Source organism: Epinephelus lanceolatus, chromosome 17 (genome assembly GCF_041903045.1).
Source record: "Epinephelus lanceolatus isolate andai-2023 chromosome 17, ASM4190304v1, whole genome shotgun sequence".
In the NCBI taxonomy this organism is placed as follows: domain Eukaryota; kingdom Metazoa; phylum Chordata; class Actinopteri; order Perciformes; family Serranidae; genus Epinephelus; species Epinephelus lanceolatus.
This window is the reverse complement of record NC_135750.1, coordinates 30,038,307-30,065,766: the sequence shown is the minus strand read 5'-3', so window position 1 is coordinate 30,065,766 and position 27,460 is coordinate 30,038,307. Positions and strand designations below refer to the sequence as shown.

At 40.8% G+C, this 27,460-nt stretch overlaps 1 protein-coding gene across 2 annotated transcripts in view; it reads right to left on the bottom strand.

Moving 5' to 3' along the window:
- Positions 1 to 27,460, bottom strand: part of cdh23 (cadherin-related 23) — a 210,503-nt gene that overhangs the window by 62,360 nt on the left and 120,683 nt on the right. For both annotated transcript variants that reach the window (XM_078160989.1, XM_078160990.1), the window contains exons 12-17: positions 23,603 to 23,752; positions 22,728 to 22,886; positions 5,384 to 5,448; positions 4,170 to 4,407; positions 1,346 to 1,451; positions 1,023 to 1,150 (exon numbers count right to left, since the gene is read on the bottom strand). In XM_078160989.1, coding sequence (XP_078017115.1) covers positions 1,023 to 1,150; positions 1,346 to 1,451; positions 4,170 to 4,407; positions 5,384 to 5,448; positions 22,728 to 22,886; positions 23,603 to 23,752 — 846 coding nt within the window. The remainder of the gene's footprint in view (positions 1 to 1,022; positions 1,151 to 1,345; positions 1,452 to 4,169; positions 4,408 to 5,383; positions 5,449 to 22,727; positions 22,887 to 23,602; positions 23,753 to 27,460) is intronic.

Sequence of the window (27,460 nt, the reverse complement as noted above, 5' to 3'; positions counted from 1 at the left end):
GGACATGTTAGGGTTGTTTAACAAGAGTGGGGCCAGATGTAAACATTTGGGGCTTATCCAAACAGAGGGCGCTCCAGGGGCATGCTCCCTGAGGGAGACTTTTTTTTTTTTTTTTTTTTTTATGGCAGCTTTAAGCCATTTGAGATAAACAAATCTCACTCCTCCAAATGCTCCATAAAAACTTTAGTTATGTCCTCACCTTTTGTTGTTTGAGGCATTGGTTTTACGCAGCAGAGTTCCTCCCTTACAGTCAAATCACCATATCTTTCTATGACCGCCGAATGTGGTATGTCATTCACATCCACACTCTTATAAAGTGCAATGATAAAGTTACAAATTTTCTGTGTCTACGTGTGTCCGTCCCCTCCTACCATTCCTTTCTTCTCTCTAAATTCAGAGATTTTTGCAGGTCTGTGAACAAAGAGCAAAACTCTTCATGAGTTCCTTTTTTTCTCTCACTAGCAGTTTGTGGAGTTTGAGTCGCGGGTGGATAATTGATCAGTCTATCTGATCAGAGCTGATCAAATCAGATCAATAGATGAGAAGAGCAGCTGTTTGAGGGAAAGAAGACTTGAAGACCCAACAAATATTCCAAAGGAGCTCCTAATGAACTGTCCAGCTCCAACAATAGAAAATTAAACACATAGCGGCAGATGCTGTAATGTTGACGGGTCGCCACCAATAAATTAATGCATTGGAAACCCTGCATTTAAACACTTCCAAACACTCTCCTGCATACTTATTGTCATTGTGCCATTATAGCGTGCCAAAAGTGGCATGCATGCCCAAGAGTGCCAATCCAGTATACAGTATATAACACAGGAATTTGGCTTTAACAGCATTACTAATTGTGAAGCGTGTTTCGGTTATATAATGATTGCAAGTGAAGGGATTTTAAAAACCTTTTGAGAAAAAATTTGAGGCTGGTGCCCAAGGGGCCTCCCCCTGCTCCACCTCTGTTGTTTAATGTTAAAAGTACCACCGTGTGTTTGTGTGTGTGTGTATTGCAGGTTTGTACTTACAATCACCTCCACCGTGACAGGGACAGTGCTGTTGAGGGCTGGGTTTCCTCCATCTTTAGCCATCACTGTCAAGTAGACCATCCCATTGGGAACTTGCTCATAGTCCAGAGGCCTGGTCACACTGATCACTGATGGAGGGAGAGGGAGAAAGATGGAGACGGGTGGGCTTTTGTGCTAAATGTGTGTTTGTATGTGTGTTGTTTTTTGTTATTGTGGAACCTGCAGCAGCATCACAGTTTAGCAAAGCCATTGGTCAAACTAGTCTAAACATCCACAAGATCCCCGCCCAGATTGTGGCTTCATGCTCCTAAAGGTAAGCGTACCTGCGTAGCCCTCCACCATGATGATGCTGAAGTAACTGCGAAAGGCCGAGGCTGAAATGATGGTGTATGTCAGGAAGTTGTTGGGAGGAGAATCCTCATCTGTAGCCTGTGGGTGGGCGGAGAGAAGTTTTGAGTGAGACATGAAGACAGACAGTGTAACAGGACAGATGCTGGAGTAGACAGTGCTAACACTGATATGTATATGTTTGCACAGCATGGGTGTGTCGCCAGGAAACTGTCAGTCAGTGACAGCATGCTGTTGGACAGATTAAAGCTGATTCTGGCTATTAGTGGTGCAGGCGTCAATACTGGATGAACACCAACCGAGCCAAGACAAGCCAAGCAGGCAGAGGACAGATGAAACTATACTTTGCAGGGCTAATCCACAACAACATCAACAACAATGCTGACACCCCCTCATTATTCTCAAGTTGGCAGGAACTTAAACATGAGTCCTCTGGCTGTGAGGAGAGTCTACCGGGCCTCACTAGCATCATTAAACACTGGACAGGTTGTCAAAAACACTTACTTATATCTCCACATAACACGCATATCTCTACCCTTTGATTTAATGCCAAAGTGTTGAGTAAGCAATACCTTTCTTCCTCCACAACTTCCTAACTGTGGCTTTTCTCTTCCAGACTGTCTTTCTATATCAAATTTCAACAGATAGCTTCATATTTGACCGTCATTTACCACTTAAAGGTATGAGGAGTTGGGGACAGCAAATCAAATAGACGAGTCGCAAAGGAAGTAAAGAATAAAAAGTGTAGAGAAAATGAAAAAATAAAGATTTAGCTGTTAGAGAGCATAAGCACTATAGATGGAGGCTTTGTTTGGAAAAAGAATGAGGCAAACAGCCTCTCTTTGCTTCGTCTCTCATCACATCCTTCCCTATCTATTTCAGTCTTTTTCCTCTTGCCTCCTACTCTCCCTGTTTTCCGGAAAATACGTGTATGTGTTTTGTGTGTATGTGCGTAGTAGGTTTCAGGGCAAATCGCTGACACACAGAATTGTACGACTGGCTTTCCTGTTCCTCTCGGGCGGCGTATTAATATCAGCAGCGTTTAAGGTTAGCTCAGACTAATCAAACACAGCGAGCCAAGCGTTGAGCCCAGTCATCAGCTCGACTCCCACAACGTTAAGGCAAGCCGCCAAAGTGCACTGTGGCAGGGCACGCCACTGCTGTACCCACTGCCACAAGGGACGTAATAGTCTTTCTCTCCGGGGCGCAATCAAAGGAAACGCTGAGCCATTAGTTACCATTGTGCCTGTGTACCTCTGCCTTTTGTGTGGCAGTGACTGATGGCCAACACACCAGGCTGACCTGTTCCTCTTGGATACAGTGCACACAAACACATAGCAGCATGATTATAGTAACACAGAGGAAACAAGGAAGAGAGAGGAGGGCCGCAAAACAAAAGGCTTGTGAGTCTGATGACTGGTGGTAGTGTGGGAAGAGATTCTTTGTTGCAGTTGTAGCTTTTATGTGAATGTACTTTACATGTGTATGTGCACACACTGTATTATTGCAGGTATCTTTGTATGAGTGCACAGTTTGCTATACCTACTTATATGTGCATGAGTATATCTTACAAATGAACCACACCCCAATCCACTGTAATTTCACACTTTCCAAAAGCATTACAGAAAAACTTAAATCTTAAAATCAATAGTAATTTTTTTTGGTTTAAATATTAGGAATGTTCCTAATGACAGATGTTGATGTGGATGTTCCCAAACTAGAGTTGAAACTTAGATTAGTTGACTAGTCTAAAACTAAGAAAACACTCAGAAACAGTCAAAACTGAGCACAAATAAGGTTAAACACTCTCCAAAAAATATTGTGTGTCATGAAAATTGGTTAAATATGAAAGTATATGAATGTCATGTATAATAATAGTAATTATATAAATTTTTGATATATCTAAGGTCATGGTTTGGTATTTTCAAAGGCGTAAGAGTCCTTCACTGTCTGGCGAAGGTTAAGAGACTGTAATAAGATGTTCACACTCCAATGTTAAACAGGTTAGACCAAGATTTGGCAATTGTTTTGAGTCCTTGAAGATACTCTGATTACACCTGCTTCTGTATGACCTGTGAAATACACTATATAAGGCTGATTCATTGTTCCTTCACTTTAAAATTCTAATATGGTTGAGTCCATGCATACACGTTGCATCTTCTCTGATGTCAGATTTATGTTGTATTAAACATATATTCAAGAAAGCTCAACTGAAGCTCCAATTTATCATAATGAAGACTGGCCAAGTTTTCTCTACGTCACCGTGTATAAGAGCCATATGAAATCGTTAATCATATTTTACAATACCCAAATGGTATTTTAAATACCACTGAAATGTGTGACACATTGCACATTATCCTGCAAAGCATGACAACAACTCACTAAGTAAAAGTTAAGGAATGACATCTATTAAAAATAATATTAATCAGCAAAATATATCTTTAGGAAATGTGCCTGATTATTACAACATTTGGGGTGAATGCAATCACACAAAATACTAATATTTCTCATAAAGTTTAACCAGCTAGTATATTTGGCCCAACTTGTGAGGGTTGTGAGGTTTAATTGACTAATCGCGCCCATTCCTACAAAATATGTACTTCATTTGTCGCAGCCAAACAACTGTTGCTAAGCAACACCAAACTACTATTGTGAGTGGCTGTTTAGCATATTAATATTTCAAAGCACAGGTCACAGACACAGGTGTATGTTCACAGGGCATTTTATAGCAGCTATGAATGGGTCGGTTTTACTGTCTTGTAAAACCCCATCATATGTGCATATTTTAAAGAGTCTCACCCTGACTCGTGCCACCGGCTGGACGGCCTGTTCATTCTCTCTCAGCGAGCCCACATACGCCTCCTTCTGGAAGAGGGGCGCATTGTCGTTGACATCCAACACATTGACGCGAATCCTCCCTGTTGTCTCCTCCCCGCCGCCGTCCCTTGCCAGCACCGTCAGCGTGAAGCGCCGCATCAACTCGTAATCCAGACTGGCCCGCAGAATGACCCAGCCTGTCTCATCATCCAATGAAAACCTGCCAGAGACATACGAGAGGAAATCAGAGCCAGGTCACCCCCAAATGTTTGAGCAGAATTATTATGATAAGATGCTTTATTGTTATGTCATGCCATCATACTTTATTAACCTGTTTAATTTATTGTTGTTGTTTGATTTATTTTCTATCCTCAACCACATAAGTTGATGTTTGTGCATTATAACATAAGTTTCATGTTATTAAAAGAAAAAAAATGAGATCAAAGAAATTGTAGGCATTGTACAGATGTTCAGATAAAAAAGTGTGTGTGTGGGAGGAATTTGTTCTGCTGCTGAGTTTGGGTACTTTCTTTTATCTGGTAATGAGATGTACTAAATAGTTAATGGTTTCTTAGAGCTTTAGTAAAAGGCACATTATAGTACATCACATGACGACTGTTGAGAATTGTGTCATCCTTGTTAACTAGAGATAAAAACTGTTGCACTTGTTGATTTGCTCTAGCAAAAAACTCCTTGTTTTAAACACAGGAGGTTTTTCATGGTGTGATAATAATAAAATGTAACATGAAAGTATATTATTAGAACAAGAAAGAGATCTTGTTACAAGAAAATGTTCTTATTCTAGATGTTTCTCATTTTGTAGCAATACACTGGCATAGAAAATAACCTTGCTAAACAAATGAGAAAATAAACAGAACAAAAATACATGAAAATGATGCTCAGTGAGAAACAAAAATAGCAGGATGCCTCATTGATTGTGTTCTTTTGATACTGAAGATAATGAATGAATGGATTATGTGACTGTTTTTCTCTGTGTGTGATTCTATAAATTTGTGGCCTGAAGAGAGCAGGCGTAAAGAAAAGCGCCAGACATCATTGTAGCTCAGCTGTCTCTGGCGAGGCTGTGAGGCAGAAACAGCGCAGTACAATCGTTCACAAGTGGCCAAATAAATGAAAAATAAATGTGATTGTTTGTGTGGACTTTTTGAGTATGTGTGCATGTAGCTGTATCTTACTGGTCTGGCTCATCACTGAAGTAGTAACGCACAATCCCAAATGTGCCTGCATCTCCGTCTGTAGCCTGGACAGAAAAGACAAGGAGAAAAAAAGAGTTTAATTCTATAATCCTGTTTACTTGTAAAGTTTCACAGTACTTTCCACTTCTGTTGTCTACCCATTTTATTTCACATCATGATTTCGTTTTTTTGATCCTTATCTACTTTGGGTTTTGTTTCACACACAGGCCTACCTGTTAAATTGTCCATGCTTTTTCAGGATTGATTTGCAAATGTTTTTTTCATGTGGCCAGAACAATCAAATAATCAGGTTTTATGTTAAAGGTAAATCATGTGTGGTCTTCAAATGCTACTGTGAAAACAGAGAGAGAGAAGTTCATGGTGTATTATTAGTTACCACAGGCACAGTGTGCCAGGTACAAAGTGCTGTGACGTGGTTCACGATCAGTGAAATTAAATTGTGATTTTGTTACAAGCAGACTGTGACATGTTCATTAAAGCAGAGTAATAGATAATGTTTTTTTCATCTCATGTTAATGTAACTTGTTAGATCATTCCTCAGCAGCCATTTCTGCCCATGTTTGTGTGTGTCTGCGTGCTTGTGTGAGGTTAACCATGGTGTCTTTAATAACATGATACAGCCAAACTGTATGAAATCATCTGTCAGTGCTGACTTCTGCACAGTTTCCTAAATGTCTCACTCTAACAGCTGTCTATGAATGCATGACTCTATGATAAAACATTCAAGCCATGATTCACGCAGAGGTGTTGATTGGATTTAATCTGATGGGAGAACTGATACATTTTTTTCTCATCCACATGACCCACCACTTCCTGAAAAAGCAGCAACAACTACTGTCATATGTTATGCAAATATAAATGGTGTCAAATGAATGCAACATAAAGAGCAACACTTTCAGGAATCTTGTACTTTATGAAATGCCAATCTGTCTTTGTAAACACATGCATGCACATGTGCGCACATGCACTGACGCGTACACACGGGGTGTTGTGTCGGCGCTGATGGATCGTGGCTGGAGAGGCTGTTGTAATAGAGTTTCACTTCAGTGGCTCTGCAGTCAGTTGAAGGGCCAAACTTGAACGTGTCTGCAGCCTGCTCTGTCAACCACGATGCTGGTCACTGTGATTCAGTGATGCCCTGATACCGACCTTATTATGTACGACTGTGTGTGTGTGTGTGTGTGTGTGTGTGTGTGTGTGTGTGTGTGTGTAGGAATTTTTGCATGTGGCTGTGACTTAGACATAAATTTGATAGAGTGTGTGTGTGTGTGTGTGTGTGTGTGTGATATGATATAGGTTGAATGATATGTATCTGATACTCTGAGAGTATATACACCAGCCAAAATGTGTGTTGGGTAATGTGAATATAGATGCATGTGTGCACATTTGAATGTGTTAGTAAATATCTGTGCATTTTAAATTGGATGCATTTATGGTTATGTGTGTGTGTGCGCCTGTGTGTGTGTAAGTGCCCATCTCTGATGCCTCTCACAGATGGAACAACGGCTGCAGCTATCAATGCGTTTTTTTCTCCTTCTAAAAATTACACCATGCTGTTTATCTCAAGCCCGTAATTTCACAGGGAGCGTCCACTACATCGTCCTGGATGGCGACTCGATGGTTCTTTTTAATGTTCGAATGGCCCTCCCTTTGTTGTCAAGCACATCGAAGCGCATCTTGCTGAACGAGTAGAAAGTGGGACGCTAAATACATGTGAGGTGTTTAGGACTCCAGTCAGGTTCTTATATTAACCTTTTGAGTTTTCATCTGTCATGTCTCGATGACCTCATCGTTTAATGCCACTCAACTGCTTCTCCCCCTCTCTTTTTGCATTCCAGCCCATCCCTCCCTCCCCCTCCTCCTTTATCTTTTTCTTTCTGTCTTTACCTCTCTTTCCTCCCTGCATCCCGAGCTCCGCCTCCATCTCCCCTCTCCTCTACATATCTCCCTTAGCACACTCTTCCCCCTCGATGCCTCCCTCCCTCCTTTGCTCCCTCTCTCCCAGGTGAGTGACAGGCCCATAAGTGCTCCAATGATAGCGGTGGGGGTGTTAGCGTGACAGCTATCGAGGCGGTGACAGGAGCCAGGCTCAGCCTGGGTGCTAATACTGCTTCTGCTTCTGCGGCCGAGCCCCTCAAGCCATGACGACAGACAGAGAGGAAGAGAGAGAGAGACAGGCGGAGGGGGAGAAATAAAAAGAGAGAGACGATAGACACCCCCCCATCATTCAACAACTCGCTCCCTATCTCCCACCAAACAATCACCATGACAGTACGGCCGGTCACTTTGCCGACTGCTTGCCAAAGACTTTCAACTTTAGACACAGAAGGCCCGCAGCAGATGGATGGCGGAGATTGTTTTGTGCAGGGATTTGCAGTGACTTAACACCATGGGCCTGAATCCTTGACACTGGGGTATTATGCATTTGCTCCTCATCGCCATGGTAGCTTAAGGTCTTTTTTTTGGTTGGGGAATTGGAGGTGATGGAAAAGTTGGCGAGGTGGGGTGCGCGGGGAGAGTATGAATGTACAATTTAATGAGGGAAAAAATGACATGGAAATAAAGCTGGGCAATGTGCCTAACTAATGTGCCTAATAACCTCACTTACAACTGCAACAAGCATTTAAAAGTACTGCAATGGTTCACTGGGATAAATACTTTTCATGCCAAATACATAATGCTAATGGATCATAACACACCTCTTTTCAGGGACCCTCCTAAAACATGTGAAAAAAAAACAAAAGCTGAAAGTAGTATGGAGGACGCACGTTGTGGTAATGTTTGCCGTCAACTAAGGGCCCTGACACACCAAGCTGATGGTGGGCTGCTGGTTAATGTCATGCCACCAATACATGTCTGTTACCCTAGTTTTGGCAGTGTGTCCTGCACGTTTGGCACTTTTTGGCCGTTGTTGGTTTTTTTCGGCTGATTCAGCAGGTTGAATCAGCGTTGGAGACAGCGGAACCTGTAGGTGAATGAAATCACTCTGCTCGGCAGTTCAGCTCAGCGGATGAGAAGGGAAATAGAAGTGAGGAAAGCAAACAAACAACGACAGTCAAGAGAGCGTGAGTTAAATTGGTTCTTTAGCTATTAAGCTCTTTAGCAGAAACAATCCCCAATTGTCTGTGTTATTGTTCGCTAGCATACTGTAAATATCCTGTATGTGTTAACATTGAATCAGGTTGTAAATGAACTAAGTGGCTAACTAACGTATTGAAACTGTCTTACCGGTCTTCCCTTTTTTAACGATGAGTACAGACTACTGCCACCTGATGCAACTGTTTGGCTGAGACACAGGTGATGTGAAGAAACGCAACAGTCAGCCTTTGTCACCACTAGATTTATTTTTTTATCTCAGTATAGTGTGTTTGAGCCTTAAGATCATATAAAACCCTGCTGGTTGAGTACCTGTTCTCTCACTGTGAAGATACAATGGCAGTATATGCTGATAAATTCTGGGCCCAGACTGCGGTGATAAAAATCTCCCCCTTACTAAGGAGCAGGGCACTGAGGTATCAGAGTCAGTGTTCTGATCAAAATCCAAACTAAGTTGTTAAGGAGTTTCTGCACAGAGAGTCAGTGCGCTGCTGATTGCCAATATAAACTCTGCAAACCCTAGGGTCCTCAGGCAGTAACTACAAAAGAGAAATTAGTTCTCAGTTGACCAGTTTGGTTAAATGATGTGTTTCTTCCCTTCAGAGAGGCAAAGCCAGCAGGCAAACACTGTGTGAGTGTGTGTATGTGTGGGTGTGTGTAGGTATGAATTTGGGTGTACCTGTGTACTAGTGCACTCATTTGTGTGTCTGCATGCCTGTTTATGCAAGTGTGACAGAATGTGTGCAATGATGGGAGTGTTTCTGGGTGCAAAGTATAGTGTGTATGTGGGTGCATATGTTTGTGTGTATGTGAAATGGATACACGTGGACAGAGAGGCACAGTGTTTCCAGGTTCATTCAGTCTTGGGGTAAATATGCACCCCACCCATTTACAGTATAAACTCTTATTATCACACTCAATTGCTTTCAAGAAAAGGCAGAAATGAGAGCTTCCCCTCATGGGCGACAGAAAGACAGGGGTAGTGTGTGCCTGTGTTTGTGTGTATGTGTATAAATCGGTGCTGGGTTGGAAGGGGCAAGGGAGCAGATTATCAGCCCAGCTATCTCATGGACAGCGAGGGAGGTTAAAGCTGCACAGGCTTCTCTATCGTGAGTGAGCTGGAATTTGAATTGATTGGCTCCTAAAATTGCTTTTTCTGCAGAAGCTTTGAGAGGCATGGAAAAGGAAACCAATTACGGGCTGTCAAAGCCAGCTGTCAAAATAGAGATGACCCCCAGTCCAAACACAGACAACCTCCTCTGTCTCAGTGTTGCACACCTGAATACAATCGCAAAGAATAGATAACAAACATACATCCACACATGCACACACACACCACCACCACCAGCGCAGTGAAGATGTCCAGTTTCTGACAATCATTGTGGGGGAGACAATGATGAAGACACGGTTGTCAGGTTATCTTCCTCAGCTTTGGTTCCTCAGCTGTGGTTAGTTCCACTCACGTGAGCTCCTTGAAAGGTTCTCTATCTCACATATTCACATTTTCTCTATCCATGACAAGATCATGGATCAATCTTCACAAATGTGATACAAGTGAGATACAGAAAACAGATACTTTTAAATAAGCCCCCTTCATCTTAACACTTTGCATACTGTACTGTGTGTGTGTGTGTGTGTGTGTGTGTGTGTGTGTGAGTGACACACAAAACAGAATCTTGATCATATAACACATTTCATACTGCATTACTTCATGTTGAAGCACTACATCATCTCAGCAAAATTAGGTGCCTGTAGATCAGCAGTGTGGAAGTTTGTGGCTCCCACTGCACTCACAGGCACCATGGGAATCAAATGCAAATGCAGAGTGAGATATGCACGTCCTATCAGACTGCACATCTCAGTTTACAGCACTCGAGTAAATCATTTTCTTCAAATCATGTCTGCTCAATAATCATCAGTAAAAAAATATGCAAATGCAATGAAAAGAGCTTTGCCGTAGATTAAAAGATAGGGTCACATTTTTCAAATCTGTCTTAAGACAATAGTCACATGCCTGTATGTACATTACTACAATTATTGGTCACTGTAATTGATGCTCCTGATCCTTTCCTAATCATTTCAATGTAAGAGATGGTGAACCAAACCCAGTGCTGTTCTGTGTAAAAACGCCTTTGAAACTTTAACTAAAGCGAACAGGTTAATAGAGGCTTCAGCAGTCTGTTTTAATCAAATTAAGTAGGTATCTTCTCATTTTAGCCTTTTAAATTTTGTACTGAAGCACTAACTTTGGAAGATATCCAGTTGGTTTGTCTAAGTCAAACTGCTGAAACCTCAGATTGTATTTTGACACAAAATAAGGACTGTGGTCTTCTTTATTGGAATCAGAGAACTCTTTATTGCCAGTATGCACCAGAATAAGCAAACAAAAACATGTTTCAGTGTACATGTGGGCGTCTATGCCCTGTTTTAAGACCGACTTGAAGGAAAATATGGAGCTATCCCTTTCAATATTTGCTATGTAAAGATAAAGTGGAGTAATGGTGCCCTGAACAGAAAATGAAGTCACATTCCCTCTGCTCTGTGTGTGTTGTAATCAAAGCGTGTCTGTTCTTTGTTGTAGTAGCCAGGGCGGCTGCGCATATTAAGGCATGGGAGTCCTTTGTGTGTTTATCTCTGTTTTCTGCAATAATCCAAAATCCAATGGAAATATCCCATAGGCCCTAGGTCTTTAACAGGGGGTCAGCGGCCCCTAAGGGGTCCTCAGAGTTACTGCGAGGAGGCTGCCAAGTTGTTGTTTGTTGTCCAATCCAATTCATCCAGTCAATTTATTATTAGCAAAGATAAAGTGGCTCATAAGAAAACATTGCATTTACAGTACACAGCATCAATGATAGGCTAACTCTTACCCATGAATCTGTGTGCAGTCATGTGAGCTAGCTGATAGTAAAACACTATGCAGCACTTATCCATAACAGCAAGGTGAACTAGTTAGCTAACAGTTATGTACTATTGAAACCAACTGGCCAGTGAAGACTATTATTACTCCAGTTGTACAGACATTCTTGTGAGCCACAATGGATTGTTTTATACATTTTTGAGCAAGAGACTCTGACCATAAGCCCCTTTTCCACCGCAGGAACTTTTTTCATTTACCTGGGATTTTGAAAAACCTAGGCGTGTATCCACTGAAATTACCCAGGTAAAAACTTTCCCTCATCCCCAAACTTTCCCTGAAAAAAGTACCCAGAAGGGGGGTAGGACTTTTCAGATTACCCGGAATTCTTGAGGGGTGGGGCTGTTTGCTGAAGAATGCTGATTGGTGGAACACACACTTGCACCGCACTTCTGTGTTAGTGTGGCTGCAAACTTTACTTCATTTTTACAAGCTTCTCTTCGTTTGTGTTTTGATTAAGGGTGGGTACCGAAACCCAGTACTAAATTAGGGGGACTACAGTATCAAAGACAGTAGGATTGATATGCGCTGACGGTATCGGTTCTTTTGTGTCGGCGCTGAACTCCTTCATATACACACACATCCACACACCCACACGCCAATGCAACACATAAACCGGTGAACAGCCAAGTGGCTCCGATGGAAACAAAGTGAAGATAACTCGAAAATGACTCGAGTTGATGGCAGCTACACTCGTAACTGTAAGTGATACTAAACCTTAGCGAGTAAGGAGCCAATACTTTATCAATACATGTGTTCAGCAAGCATGAACATGTAAACATGTAGACAGCCATATTCAATATGCTCCGTCCACAGTCTCTCATCCACCGTCACTAGTGTTATGTCTTACACAAGGACAGCACGCTAGCTCAGCTGATAGTGAATTGTTACTAATAAGCTCAAATGACAGCTGTCTGTATGTAGACTAACTTAGTCTGACCCTTATCTTAAAATACTTTTAAACTTGTCTTAGCTGCTGGCTGAGACAAACAGCCCCAACTCTCTACACAAGCATGTTACCAGCCAATAAGCTGGTGGAGCTAAAACCAGGGAGCACACCGAATCATCTACATCATCAGGCTAATTTGAATAAATTTTCTGGAACTTTGAGATGCGGTGGAAACGCAAACCACACAGATTACCAGGAAATCTTTTACCCTGGTAAATAAATTCCTGGTAGTAAAAGTTCCTGGAAATGTTAGTGGAAAAGGGGCTATACTGTCCAACTCAGAAACCACCAAGGTGCAGAGGTTGAAGCTAATGTGCCTAGCCATGCTACAACTGCTGCTGACTTAGCACATGAGAAGACCTGAAAATCTTCCATTTATTTACTCAATTTTAATATATTTAGTAGGGGGTCCCTTCTCCGTTTCTCTTTGAACCAAGGGGTCTTTGGCCTAAAAACACTGAAGAGCTCTGCCATAGGCTTTTTAACAAGGGAACTGGAGCACTCTATTGTTTCTATGTACACACACTATCATAGGACTGTGCAGAGCTGGCATCTCGATAAATACTACAGAGCGAGATCCAGAGCAGAGCAGCAGCCTGGAAAAAGCACAAGAACTGTGACACCACACTGAGATATTTGGAGATGTGTCTAATTAATGATCACAAGTCCTCAACAGCTACTCACTTCACTAAACTAATGAGTGTATTCATATATTCCTCATATATTCCTTCATTTTTCATATTGCACACATGAAGGTACAGCTGAAGCTGTGAGAAACGGCGCAAACCTTAAACCTCTTTAGCCGAGACGAGATGCAACATCCCTCACCTACTTGGATCAAACGAGGACCGACCACATCTCTCGCCAGTCCCCCAGCTGTGACCTAGTGCACCTGTGGGGGTTGATGGGAGCTGTGTGTGTTTTTACTGCGGACACTTTAGGGTAATGGCGATGGTGAGCGTACGTTTACGACTGCTTTATTTCTCTAAACCATTAACGAGCAGGTGGGGGTGCTCACAGCGACTGCTGCCTGCTGACAGGATTGAACAGCCTGTTTCTATTATCTCCTGACCACCCAGATAACAGTGAGATAGAGAGAAAGAGAGAGAGAGAGAGGGGGGGGGGGGGGGGGGGGGGGATACAACGTTAGCTTTTTTTTTTTTTTTTTTTTTTTTACAATGTATACTTGTAAGAGTAGAGTCCAATAAAGTGGAATGGATGTCTTCACAGCATACTGTGGCAGCTTGAAAGATAAATTCTCCTGTTTGCATGCGTACACAGCCACTATGTAATGATTGCAACCACATGTGAACCACTGGAAAAAACAGCTGTTAACTCTAGACTAAGAAGGAGAGAGGAGGAGAGAGATGGAGGGAGAGGGCCGTATTGTGGGTATAAGCCGGAGATAGAGTTTGAGCTGCCAGTGAAAAGGCTTAATGCAGAGCTCTCTGTGGCTGGCAGCTTCACTTTGCCGACAGGCCTTGGTCCTCCCCCTCTCTTTCTCCATCTCCATCCTCAATGATGAAGGAATGAGATTAGCACAAGCACAGGGAGGATGTAGAGAATGACAAGGAGTGAAGAGTATACTACAGAGACACACTGCATACAAGGGAGAGGACAAAGGAAGCATGTGTGGAGGTACATGGTATCTGTGGTCAGCAGGGCGGAGGTCAAGAAACGACTCAGTCACAGCAGGCTGTTCTCATACACTATTTGTATGTATACCTCCAAAAAGTTATGCACTGCAATTTGTATATAACCCTAATTATGAGCCAGTTATTCTTGTATAACCCACGCAATTGGAAAGGCTGCGATCATGTGACCATTGTGCTGACATTAGTAAAAAGGAAGTAGGATAATGACCAAAAGTCCGCTTATGGAGGCAGGTCAGGGTGGTGGATGGGTCAACACAGGACTCACCCAGAAGAATGGTTTTCAGGACCACGTAAAACCAAGTGAACTTTGAGTTATGTTAAGATGCGTTGTCACCATGTTTCTTTAACCTAAACCCTACCTACGTCACTTTACTTGCCTAAACCTAACCTATGTAATTTTATGTTAAGTATATAACTTCATGTTAAGTATGTACTATCATTTGTTAGTTAGCATGCGATTCGTTGTATGAGGATAAGTTGATCTCAGACAGTTTACACTAGAAGTCCACTGAGCCTGATTAAAGTTTCAAACATATCTGTATATATTCTGAGTTGGGTACAGCCCTATTGTTTATCTGGAAGTATTACTTTTTAAAATGTGGTGTAGTGTCTTTATTCATTTTTTTATTGTTATTGCCTGAATGAAATGGATGAAAGCATTACCAGATGACCAAACAAATGAACCGATCGAGACCAGTTTTTAGCTCCACTACACTCCCCAAAGTCCCTGTTCTAATTTTGCAATCACACCTCCCCAGAGAAATGATAGTGAACTAACTCTGAGAAAGTTCAGACTTTTCACCACTCTCAGCTCCCGCCTGTTTGACCTCAGCCCTGCACACCCATTCACACCCTGTCTCGCAATGTCAGAATACACATGATAAGCGCCCCATTATTAACAGTGACACCGCGTGAGCTACCACATGCAGGAGAGAGCCAGGCCTCACCCCCTTCATTACAATAATGAATTATAATTACTGTTGTGACTATTACCTCATAAAGGCCTGTCTAAACAGTGGCGGTTGTGAAACATCCTCCACTCTGTAATTTATAACCTTCTGCTGGAAGCATTTATCATTGTGCCTTCGCCCTAAAACATACAGCATCTGCACAGAGCCCATAAAGCACACACTGTGGCACTGGTAGAAGACACTAATCCAAGAAGAATGTTGCATCTGATACATTTTCGAGGTGCCACTACCAACTGTAAGAAGAAGGGAAGGTGCAGGTAAATTGTACTTCTATATGCATATTAGACCTGCATACTGTACATCCTCCTCAAATATATACATATTCTCTGAGGTAGACCCTGATGGGTAGAAAGAGCTAGACTGTAATCCAAGCAGAAATAGATAGGGAACCACTGAGTTAATCAATGCAACACCTGAAAACCATTAGCAATGTAATGGTAAAACAGACAAAGGGGAAAACAACAATAACAGAGGGCATACAATAAATAAGAAATGAAAGGAGGGAAATTCTCTGAAAACCAAGATGAGAGAGAAAGAGTGATTCCACTGATACGAGCAGCTGCAAAGTCTCCAGGGTGAGGAAGAGACCGAAAGAGAGAGAGAGCGAGAGAGGGAAAAAGACCCAGACAAAAGAGTAAATCACAATAAATATTTATAATGATAAGTAATGCTGCAGACCATAAATATTAAACAGCCACTGCCTCTGTGTGTGTGTGCGTGTGTGTGTGCTCCTATGTTAAGTATAAGTGTCCACAGGGATGCAGGAGCGGGCACCGAGTAATGCATTGACTAACATTGTACATAAGCTCTGATCAGATGAGCTATGAATATTAACCCAGACAAAGCATTTCAATTACATTATCGGGTCGCCTGCTTGGCACTTTTTAAAAACACCTGGGAACTAACATGCATAATTTCAATTAGCATAAACATCTTACAGACCCCACCCTCTTTCCATACAAACCACCTTCACAACATTATTGATATACTATACAGCCGCAAAAACACTTTCATGCTCAGGAAACAGAAATGTTCCGAGGTCTTGAAAATAACTATTATCATGGTCATGGTTACTGTAATGGCAGAGGATAAAACTTAATCTAATGATCCCCTCTGCCTGTCTTACAATGGAAATTTACTCATTTGTTTGCACTCATCCATGATGGTACCACTGTGTAGCAGGCTTGGGCGGCATCTACTTTTTTATACCTTCATACCTTCCGAACATTTTACTGGGGTGTATGGTGTATGACCTTATCTGTTTAAAAAATACACAAACGTAAAAGCTGAGCTACTGAAGATGGAAGTCAATGACATGCATGTATGCCATGTCTAGCTCACAGTGCTGTTTTAATAGTATGCAATTAGCCTACTGAGCCTACTTAGACGACGCAACTTTGAATGATGTTGCGGACACCAAGACATCAGTGGGCTGAACAGAGATGATAAAATCATGTGCAGCTGTTGTAGTTGGAAGAAGTCATCTCAAGATAACATTATATGTGGCATGCAATACTCCCAAACAGGGGCAAAGGCATATCTTCTTTTTTACAATTCCTCTAACGTTATCCCTACCACTCATAGTCACCATCTTTCTCAGCTAAACTGCCTGTTACACCAGTAAAGACTGACCTCTGGCGGCGTGTGCTGTGCACTACATCTCCTTGAAAAAGCATCTCCGTCACTTTAACAAAAACAGGAGCATCCATATTTTTGATGTAACTGAAAATTATACCTTCTGGAATTCTAAATACACCACTATACCTTAATACCTAACCTACTTCGTATGCTAAATATAGTGTCAGCGGGAAATTAGCATAGCTTAGCATTAAGATTGGAAGCAAAGAGAAACAGCTAGCTTGGCTCTATCCAAAGGTAAAAGGATGCCCTCCTACTGTTCCAGCACCTATGAGGTTATGTTCACACTTCAAGCCTTAGGGTTCAATTCTTATTTTTTGCTCAGATCTGTTTTTTCCACTGGCTGTTCATATTATTTTTTTATATGGCCAATATCAAATTCTAGTGTGAACTAGTCATGGTGCTGAACTGACCCACATATGCAAAAGAACAATAACAAAGACGGCACACGCAGCAATATGTGGCCACTGAGGTCAGTGATTATGGTTTCATTTATAAGGTAATGTGCAGTGGAAGCCAGTGAATTTGTGAGCAGACGATAACGACAACGAAGACGAGGAGCAAGACAAACAAATTCTTGATTATGGCTTTTTGTGGAACAATGGCTGCTACTTCTGTGCAGGGGCGGGTATGGATGTGGAGTCGGAGCCAGGAGTGGTGGGATCGTGAGGTGAATACATTCACTGCAATTCAAAACTTCAGGATGACAAGGGCTACTTTTAACTACATCTGTCAGCGCCTCTCTCTACAAGACCCTTGAAGCAAGACAATCACTTCAGCTGACCCATCTCCCTGAGAAAACCCATGGGAGTTGGGTTGTATTGGCTGGCGACAGGGAATGGTTACCGCACAAATGTTCTATGAATTCCATATTCAGAATGAGGTCCCATTGCAAAAATTTCTGACCTTTACCTGATTTTTGACCACATATGATTTAGGTCTCTTTTGCCTGTAGTCTTAGTGTAGCCTAAGGCTCTCTCATTAACAAAAAAATTGATGGTTTTACAGGGAGTTTCGTGCATGAGCTACTTCTTGCTCGGGCGCAGTGACTTCACACAATCTTGTCGTGACTGTGAAGTTAAAGTGTTAATGTTAGTGAGGCTTAGAGATACAGGTGTGTTTTTGAGCTTTGGAGTGAGCTCTCCTGTTACCACTCTTTCTGCTCACATAAGCTAAGTGGCTCCTGGCTCTAGCTTATTTTAATGCACAGACATGAAAGTGTTATGAGTTGTTGTATCAATCTTGAGCTTATTTCCCAAAATGTAAAACTGTTCTTTTAATGAATTGTTTTGGTTGTGTGTGCGTGTCACTGTATATGGAGCAGGGCTGGCCAGGCCACCTTGACAGATTAAGAATGAAAGAGCTGTCCTCCCTTTTGGTGCTAAAACATAATTTGGCCACCATCTGTTGCACCTCACAGCCATCTGACTGAGAGCACCGAGAGGCTAGTCTCAGCCTAACAATCTGCTTATATTGTAATGCCTTGAGTTGTTCACTGCACTTACCCAGGCAGGCAGTTTGAACTGCTGGAAGAGATTGGGTGAGACAGGTACAAAGAGAATCAGGAAAATGAAAAGGTGTCTGCAAATCAAAAGAGACTTTAAAGCACGGATACATAGAGCTGCAGTAAAAAGTTCAGAATGAAGTAAGCTTGAGTTAAGAACTAATGTAATACAAGTTCTGTAATAAGAGAACCAGTTGTTAGGGACCTGATGTATTCACTTTGTCACAATTAACATTTCAGCTCAAACTGCTGTACTTCAGTTGGCAAGCAACATGATTTGTCCTTAACAGCGGAGTGATGGACAGGTTAAGTTATTATTTTACCTGGTGCTGACTCATAGGAGTGGGTTGAAAAGTGCTGGAGCACAAGGCTGAATGTAATCAGGCTAGTTTCACATTTCATTTTTGTTCCCTGTGCTTTAAAATATATAGCTAAAACAGGTGATTCATTTGAAGAGAAATAACCTATTACAATTACAATAGGGACATTTCTCCACTTCCACTTTTGCCTGAAAATTATGGGGCACAGAACCAGCAGTATGATGGATTTCACTTAAAGAAAAACTTCGTCCACAAAATGATCATTTGTGTATCAATTAGTCATCCCGTGTCATGCTGAATTCATGAAGAAAACTTGTTTTTCTGGTATACCTCCAAAGTGCTCAAAGAATCCAAAAAAAGAAAAAATTCTTGATGAACTGAAGCAAAAGGCGACCGCATTTCACAACAGCAAAACTACACTAAAACATCCATTTCTCTGTCTTATTTATCCACTTGTATGCTCAGTACTTAACAAACACATGCATTTTCACTAAAACTATTTAAAACATTTCTGCTCCTGCATATTACTGAGCAGAGTTCAGGCACAAGCCCTTACTCTGGCACACGACTCATCTGTGTGCGAGGCTATTTATGCTGCAGTGTTTTAAATAATAAGGTTTTAGTGGAAAATGCATGTGTTATGGACTGACCATGAGATTGGATAAATGAGACTTGGATTGAACTAAACAAGTTGAGTGAGTAAACAGGTGGGCAATTTTGTAGGCAAAGTACATAACCACATAGTATTATTTGTACTTATTAGGGTCCAGGCAGCTAAGCTGCCAGGTTCTTCTTCTTCTTCTTCTGAAATCATACTTCCCATGGGTGAAAACACCAAACTTTGCACAAAGGTCCAGTCTCATACCAGATATCCTCAGCTGTAAACTAAAGCCAATAGTCCTGATGGTGGCATTACAGCAAGCATCTAAAGTTCAAAACTTTGAACATTTATAACAAATCAACCATACGTGCTACAACTTCACAACTTTCATCAAACTGTAGCCCCAATACTGAAGAAACTTTTGTACATTTAAACCTATTAAAAATTGAAGTTCATCACTCTGTTTTTTTTTTCAAAAACTGTACAACTTCTTAAACCTATCTCCTCCCACAATGTTTGCTCAATTGACACCAAACTTGCTACAGAGCATCTGCAGACTGTCCTACAAAAACTATGTTTCTCAGATTTTTGATTTATCAAAAATTGAGCCTACAGTGCATCAAAATGTTTGACTGTAAACGGTACTGTAAACATATACATGCAAATTCTTGCTAAATAAATCTTCAATGTTCATGAAAAAAAGGACACAATTCTAGAGTCTTGGTAGATGATGTGTGGCAAATTTCAGAATTTTATCTCAAAAACTGAATTTTTGACAGCAATTTGAATTTTGCTCTAATGTGAACAATTGGAGTCAATGTAAAAATGGCAATTTTAAACATCAGTTTTTCACTTATGGAGCAAATCAATTATTGTTACAAACAAATTACCAACATCTCCATGCTGTCTGGATGCAATATGTGTATTTTCAGATTTTTGTCTTAATAACTGATTTTTTTACAGTGGTTTCAAATCTGCCTTTCCATGCACGGATGGCTGCTTTCCTACACAACAGTGAATGGCTTACTCAATTTGTGAAGCCACTGTTGAGTTGCTACTTGCCAATTAGCTCAGAGCGGTAGATGACCGTCTTAGGTTCCAGAGTTTGCGCATTTGAGCCTCAACTGGTGCAGAATCCACATTGTAATGTAATCATCTTCTTGTGCTCAAGCTTACTGCTTAAAATTGCCTGAGCGTGACTGATCACTGTGCAGCATCTTCAAGTCTTTTTTTCTGCTAGAAAATCTGCCTTCTCATGCTTGAAAATAAACCAAACTTTGCACAAAGATCCAGTGTCAATACTACCTAATACCCAACCCATCGCTGCGCAGCAGCTATAATCTTGTTACTATTCTTACCGCTCTATTGGACATATTGGATTTATCATGTAAGCACCATGTTTATATCATATCTCCAACTGTTTATTCTGTTTATAATATTGTACTGTAAATAATACTTGTAATTTCACTCTGCACTACATATTTTATAACTCTACTTAGGCCTACACTGCTTCCTATGTTCATATTGTTCACACTATATATAGCGTATTCATACACACTTCTCATACTGTAAAAACTCTGTACATTACTCTGCTTCTGGTTTGGTGCTCAACTACAGTCCCTTGTCTCAGTGCCTGTACTCTGTGCAGTGACAATAAAGTTGAATCCAGATCAAAATCTAGACTTTTTTCTGTGCTACACTTTATAACTTATTTTATACAATACATGAAGGCAATGTCCATTCCTAAATAAATACCTCATTATTCACACAAACACAAGTCAGGTGGCTGCGGCTTGTTTGATCAGACCGCAGCACATAAATAAACAGTCTCAGCTATTTTCAATGGATTACAACCATAGTAACACGCTGTCTAAATTACTAATGAACTAAATTATGACAGACTCACATAAGTAAACAAGTCTGTTCAAATTCATTACTGAACACACACACACACACACACACACACACACACACACACACACACACATAATGTTAATGTTGGTAATGTTAGACCTACAATGACCAATGACTTTGTCCAGTTTTAGCCATGTGCTGACTTTGAGATTGTTCTGTGTGTATGTGTATATATATATATGTATACATACATACATAAATACATACATGGGTATTTGTGGGTTTATTTCTATTTTTCTCTGCCTCAGAGAGAAGCTAGCTGCATGTGGGAAACATATGTTTAATCTCTCTGTGTGTTTTGTCTCTAGTGGCATCTCAGAGGGCTTGAGTGCCGCTGGTGTGTGTAAGCAGGTCAGAATATCGAAACCCTCATCTAACCGTGTATATGCAGTATATGAGTACTGCCATCCATGCCAGTGCAGTCCTCACCGAGACCCGTCACATCTCATTCTATTTACAGCCCATTCACTCTCTACAGCCAGCAATCAGGATTCCACGGCAGGCTGCACGCTCCAGCACGAGGCCAACATCAGCCAGACTTATCGGGTATTAGACTGCCCTGCAATCTCCATTTCATGAGCACCCAGTCTATAAACACTATTGATTTTCAAACTGTGCTTTTTGCACTTGTATCTAGTGGATTGTGGGCGTTCTGTCACAGGAATGACTGGTAATGAATAATAATGCAGAATTATAGGGAGATGGTGGGAGGTTTTTTTTTCCGATCTGGTTTAAGTAGTGGCTGCTGGCGGGACAGCAGCTGAGAGTGAGCTCTGCTGCACGGCGGTGCTCTGAGGAGGTGAGGTGGCCTCAAGGACACTTCAACTGTGAGAAACTAAACAAAGGGTGCAACAACAGACCTGGAGGGAATGAAAACTGCAGCATAAGTTTTGAAAATAACATTTAAGCCCTGTTCTAATTGGATTAGTTTTTAATGGAGGTGGTCCCCACATTTTTATTGACATGTCTAATGTTAATCCAATATGAACAGTAAGACATTTTAAAAATCTCTGATAATGGTAATCCAGTTTTAAACTGGACTGTAATGCTGTTTTGCAGCTGGCAAATGATTTAAGGAGTAGCATATGAAACTTTATGTCTGAGCTATAAGCAGCAATTTGAGGGTAATCACTGCCAATATGATTTTCTTGAATTACATACAAAGCAAGTAATTCCACTATCAGACTTCCCTACAAAGAATGTATAAGTAATTCAGCTTGAATTGAGGACTTTCTGACAATGTTGTGGTTAATTCAACCCTAAGTAGCAGTAATAATTATTACATTAGCTATAAATATTTAATTCTGCTTTTCAACAAATTTGCATAATTATGTTCACACAGGGTTTAACAGCAAGCCACCATTGAGCCACAGATTGTCTTTAACATCCAGAAGATGCCTTAGTTGCCACCATGGTCATATAGTATCATAAATATACAGGATCTCAGCATCGGTGAGTTTTTCATTTATTTGTTTGTGCTTTGTCTGAAGCAGCCTGGCTTGAGTCACCATAAATCGCGGCTCATATGTTAAAGTCTCAGGAGTTTACTGGGTCACATGGGGTAAACTAACAAGCCAAGATTTCATTCCCAATAAAACAAGCCTCATAAAAGTTACTAGTACAAGCCAGGTTTATTGTAATCTATTTGGATTCCAGTTAAACTTTCTCTTTAGGTATAAATCACAAGAATCCACTGAGTCATTTATCACATTCTCAACTGAGTGCAGTGCACATTGTATGGTGGTTTTCTAAGACACTCACCAGGATACGTAGCAGTGAGGTACCAGGAGGTGTGTTCTCAGGAAGGCTGATGTTGTACAACGGTCTGCTGAAGATGGGCCGGTTGTCATTCTCATTGATTAGCTCAATGAAGACACGAGCAAACCCCACATGGTCAGACATGGACTCATTGGCATAAAGCTGAGGAGAGACAACAAGGAGTATATTTACGAGTTTTAATATGGCCTTGGATATTATAATTTAGGTAAGAGAGAAACTGTCCTGTTTTAACATTTGTTTACTTATAGAAAATATTTCACATTTTTAGACAGCATGCTTAAAAAAACATAATTATAATTAGTTTTTGTGCCATAGAAGTTACTGTTGTAAAGAATTGACTTGTTTGAGATTTAGAGATTTTAAATTATACACAGAGCGGGGCACCCTCTTGTTCTGTAAACCATTCAGGGGTAAATTGAGGTAACGAAATACCAATTTCACTGATCAAACAAGTCTGCAGTGTTGAGAGAGTGATATGGCCCCAGTCCGATCGAGCCTTGTGTCCAGACAAATGAAAACAAGTTGCACAAAAACATAATGAAGCTACTATCAGTCTTGCTGCTTAGAAATCACTCTTGGTCCACAGTTTATTCGAAGAGAGTCTCACAGGAAGACAACAGGGCCGCTTTGTCTTCAGATACTCTGACCATTGGTCATCAAAAGAAGGCTGCAGTCTACAGCAAGTTTAGCTCATGTGCAAACATCCCACCTGTTTAGGAATATTGGCTAGAAAGCTGTGCCTTGTGGGGATTCTCTCATACTGTGTGTCTCAGGGAATGGAGACCATCCCAGAACTCACCCTCTCATGTAAATGTCCACATGCACACCGTAGGAATACTCATAAGTTAAAAACTCACTGAGAAGCTGTAGCTGCGAATGTGTTCGTAGTCCAGCGGCATGGCCACCCTCATTCTGATGTCGGCACGCCCCTGTACCGCTGTGGGGGAGATGGTGAAGTACTCTGAATTGTTTCCTGTCAGAAACACCTGGAACATGCTGTTCACCCCCTGCCATAAAAGAATAAGAGAAAGGTGAGTATAGAAAAACAAAGAGAAAAAGGGGGTGTTGAGAGAGAGCAAGGGCAGGTGGTGATATATATACTCTGTCTAACCTACTAGTGAAGAATGTAGATGATAAAATCTGCTCAATCTGCTGAGTTTTTATGAAAAATGATTGGACAAAAGATACAGTTTATATTAAGGGTACAGACACTGTATAAATATACAAAAAGGAACTATAGATGCATCAAAATCCTGAGCATTTTGATGATTGTTGTACCCAGAATTATCAACACTGACTGTGACAGTAAAATAATAATCATAAACATAAACTTAACAAGCAACCTGTAGTAAGAGGTCAGAGGTCACGCTACTGTGTTAGTCTGACAGTACAAACTAATAACATAATAGCACAGAGTTTAGAAAAACAAAATCTTAGATGTGCACATGTGAGGGAGGGAGAGAGTGGCAGAGTTCTGTGTGTGTGTGTGTGTTGGTATCTGACTGTGTGCGACTGTGTGTCACCACAGTAGGCTGATAGATACAACTAATAGGAAGTGGTGGGCACACGAAAGCACACTAAAGCGTGCTGTCGTACACTGGTGTGATGCTGAGAGGCAAGATAACTGTACAGGGTAAATACCTGAGTGACTCAAATGCAGTACCTACATGAGTCACACGTTTGTGTTTCTGCGTGTTTTTTAAACAAAATGCAGTGAATAATAGATGTTTTCCATAATGATGCTGATTATGAGGCTTCACAGTCAGCATCAGCAGGGAAAACAGCTCCATTTACTCTAATCAGTTGTGTGCAAGATGTTTCTTGATGTTTGCTGCATACTGTGAACTGCATTAGGGGTCTAAGAAAATGTTGATACACTTGAGTATCGTGATTGTATGTTTTGCGATACTGTATTGATTAACTAAACACTGTATCAATTTTCTATTTTAAATAGTTTACATGCAAAGATTTATGACAGTGGGTCATTTTGTGTTGTGTTTAAGCCCTAGACTGGCAGACAGCAATGTTGTAACCTATTTTCAGCCGTTTAACTCTTTCCACTCCAACGTAACAACATATCACTAGCTTGCCACAGGGACTGTAATAAATACAAATGCAGATCTCACTGTTATGACTGCCTAAAAAAACTTTTTAACTCAGATTTGATCAATATTGCGCTTTTGTTCTATAAAATTAAACATAAAAAAATTGCAATATATCGCCTTGCTTACAGTATTATATTGCAATGTATTGAATCATAACCCCTGTATCACATCGCCAGATTCTTACTAATACACAGCTCTATACTGTGTACAATCCCATGAGTTCACTACATTATAAACAGTGTTGAACACTTAGACAGAAACAATTATAAAGAAATTTGCTGTTAACAGAAGGGGGACGCTAACCCTCACATTGTTTCAGGGTCCAGTACACAATTGACCTCGAGAGCTTTGCAGACCTAAGAATCAAATGATGGTCCATAACAACACATTAATCATGTCTCCTCATCCGAATTCCTCTTTATCTCCACTACAAATGCTTCAAAGTACTGTTTCACATTATGTAAATGGCTAGTTGAGTGCAACATGGAGTATATCTCCATGCACTGCCCGCAGAGCTGTACACAGTATATGTGACTGGGATGATCACCCAGCCTGTGAAGACGGTTTAAACAAGGGCTGGGTCAGATTACTTTGAAATGTAGTTAGTTACTGAATACAAATAACATGGCAATTGGCAATTTTTGTAATTAGTAATGTAATCCACTTGATTACAAAAAAATGTTACCTGATCTGAATACCTCTGGAATACTTCAAAATCAAACAATAAAAATATTGCACGTTATACGTAAAATGGACGCAGCCACAAAAATTTTAGTTCTCAACATCTCAAAATGCAAATAAAAAGCATTCAGCATATTCAGCATTTACAGCTGGTCAAATGAAATTACTCAACAGTACTGGCACAAACTACAAGCGTACTGTGTGTATTCGAGAACATGGGATGCTATTTCTTTTGTGTTTTTGTTTCTGCCATTTCTTAATCAAAGGCCACATGGAGCACTTGCCAAAAATGTGTCTCTTTCATTTTCAGTGTAAATAAAAAGGAATAAAAACTCCATTATCCAGAAATCCCTGTCAGACACACTTTTCATTAGTTATTGAAGCTTTGCTATTCCTGAAAAAATAATTAATATATTTTAAATTGGCATTTTTTTAAAAGATATAATCAAAATGTAATCAAATAATCTTTGAGAATGTAACTCATCTAATTACACTTTTTTCAAATGTAGTCTGGGCTGATTATAGTTACTTATTTTGTGCAATTTGATTACATAATCCTGCTAACATGTAATGTGATACTACCCAAGCCTGGTTGTAACAGTGTGCTTTAATAGTCACAGTGTGTGTTGTATAAAGGAGAAAAAGAAGCGATGATGTGATCCCTGATGACAGCCATGACTATCTACCTCAATACAGATGCACGTGTCTGGGTTTGGTTTCAGGCTCACTATAATGTATGATAAAAAAAACAATGTTCAATTATGAGCATAGAGCCTGATTTAGAAATATTATGTTCTGTATAACCAGGTGGGTCTGGATGGCGAGGCTAGTGCCATTTCATAAGTGATTTAGTTAAATTCTGCATAACCTCTAAAAAAAGCCCTATAAACTTCATCTTTCTCTTACTTCTCTGCCTGAGATAAATCACACAGTACGAAGGCATCATGAGTAAATATAAACCAAGTCAGGGTCAAAATGACATCACAGACCCGGGAAGCCTGTGGCTGTCTTTAGCTGAGAAAACATCTCTAGATCCCTCCTGTCTTTATATATAGAGCTGCAGGGCAGCCAATCACGTAGCCATTGTGGCAGACAGAGGAAGACGGGTGCGGTGGTCGATTGGCATTATGCTGGCGGTTGAAATAGCCCCCTTGTTTTTGTTTTCATCTCTGGGAGAACCATTGTGGCTGATGACTCCTATTTAAAAGACCATCCAATATGCAGGGATGTCACCTCAAACTGCCCATAAACGTAATTGCCCGTCCATTTGCTTCTGCCTTTAGAAGCCCCCAATAAAAGCACCCTGTCAGACGCGACTGCCACAAAGTTTAGTGACAAGTTCCAGCAGCAAAAGTTTTATAGATGCTAACCGAGCAGAAGAGGATGTGAAGGGAGCAACAGACAGAGAGAGAGGTAACTACCACTTGTGTCATAGTCTAAGAAATGAAACGTCTGCCTATAATCCCTCACACTTGGAAAAAGTGAGATTAAAGCACAGGTGTAGCGGAGTGTGAACGAGTGTGTGTAGCAGCACTGACATACAGGTTTAAAGGATCAAAACAGCAATACAAAAGTGCAAGACAAAAACGTCTCCTAGATTTTACTTGTTGGAATGGACGCATATGTGGAGTATTGGCATCAGTGTTACAATCCAGCACTGGTAGAGAGCAGGGAATTTCTAAGTCTCCAGCACACAATGTGGGAACACAACTGCATTTCCCATTTCTCTGGGATCTTCCTGATGCATTTAGTTTTATGACAAATATGCAGTGAGCCGTGGCTGCTAACAGACTGCTTCTGAGGGAGTGCTTTCTAATGCAGCATCTATGGTGAATCTGATTAAAACTCAGAATTACCATAGCTATTCCTCAATTTATGGTGAGCAATCTTATCATGGAGATACTGTAATGCTTTGAGGCAGGGTACCTC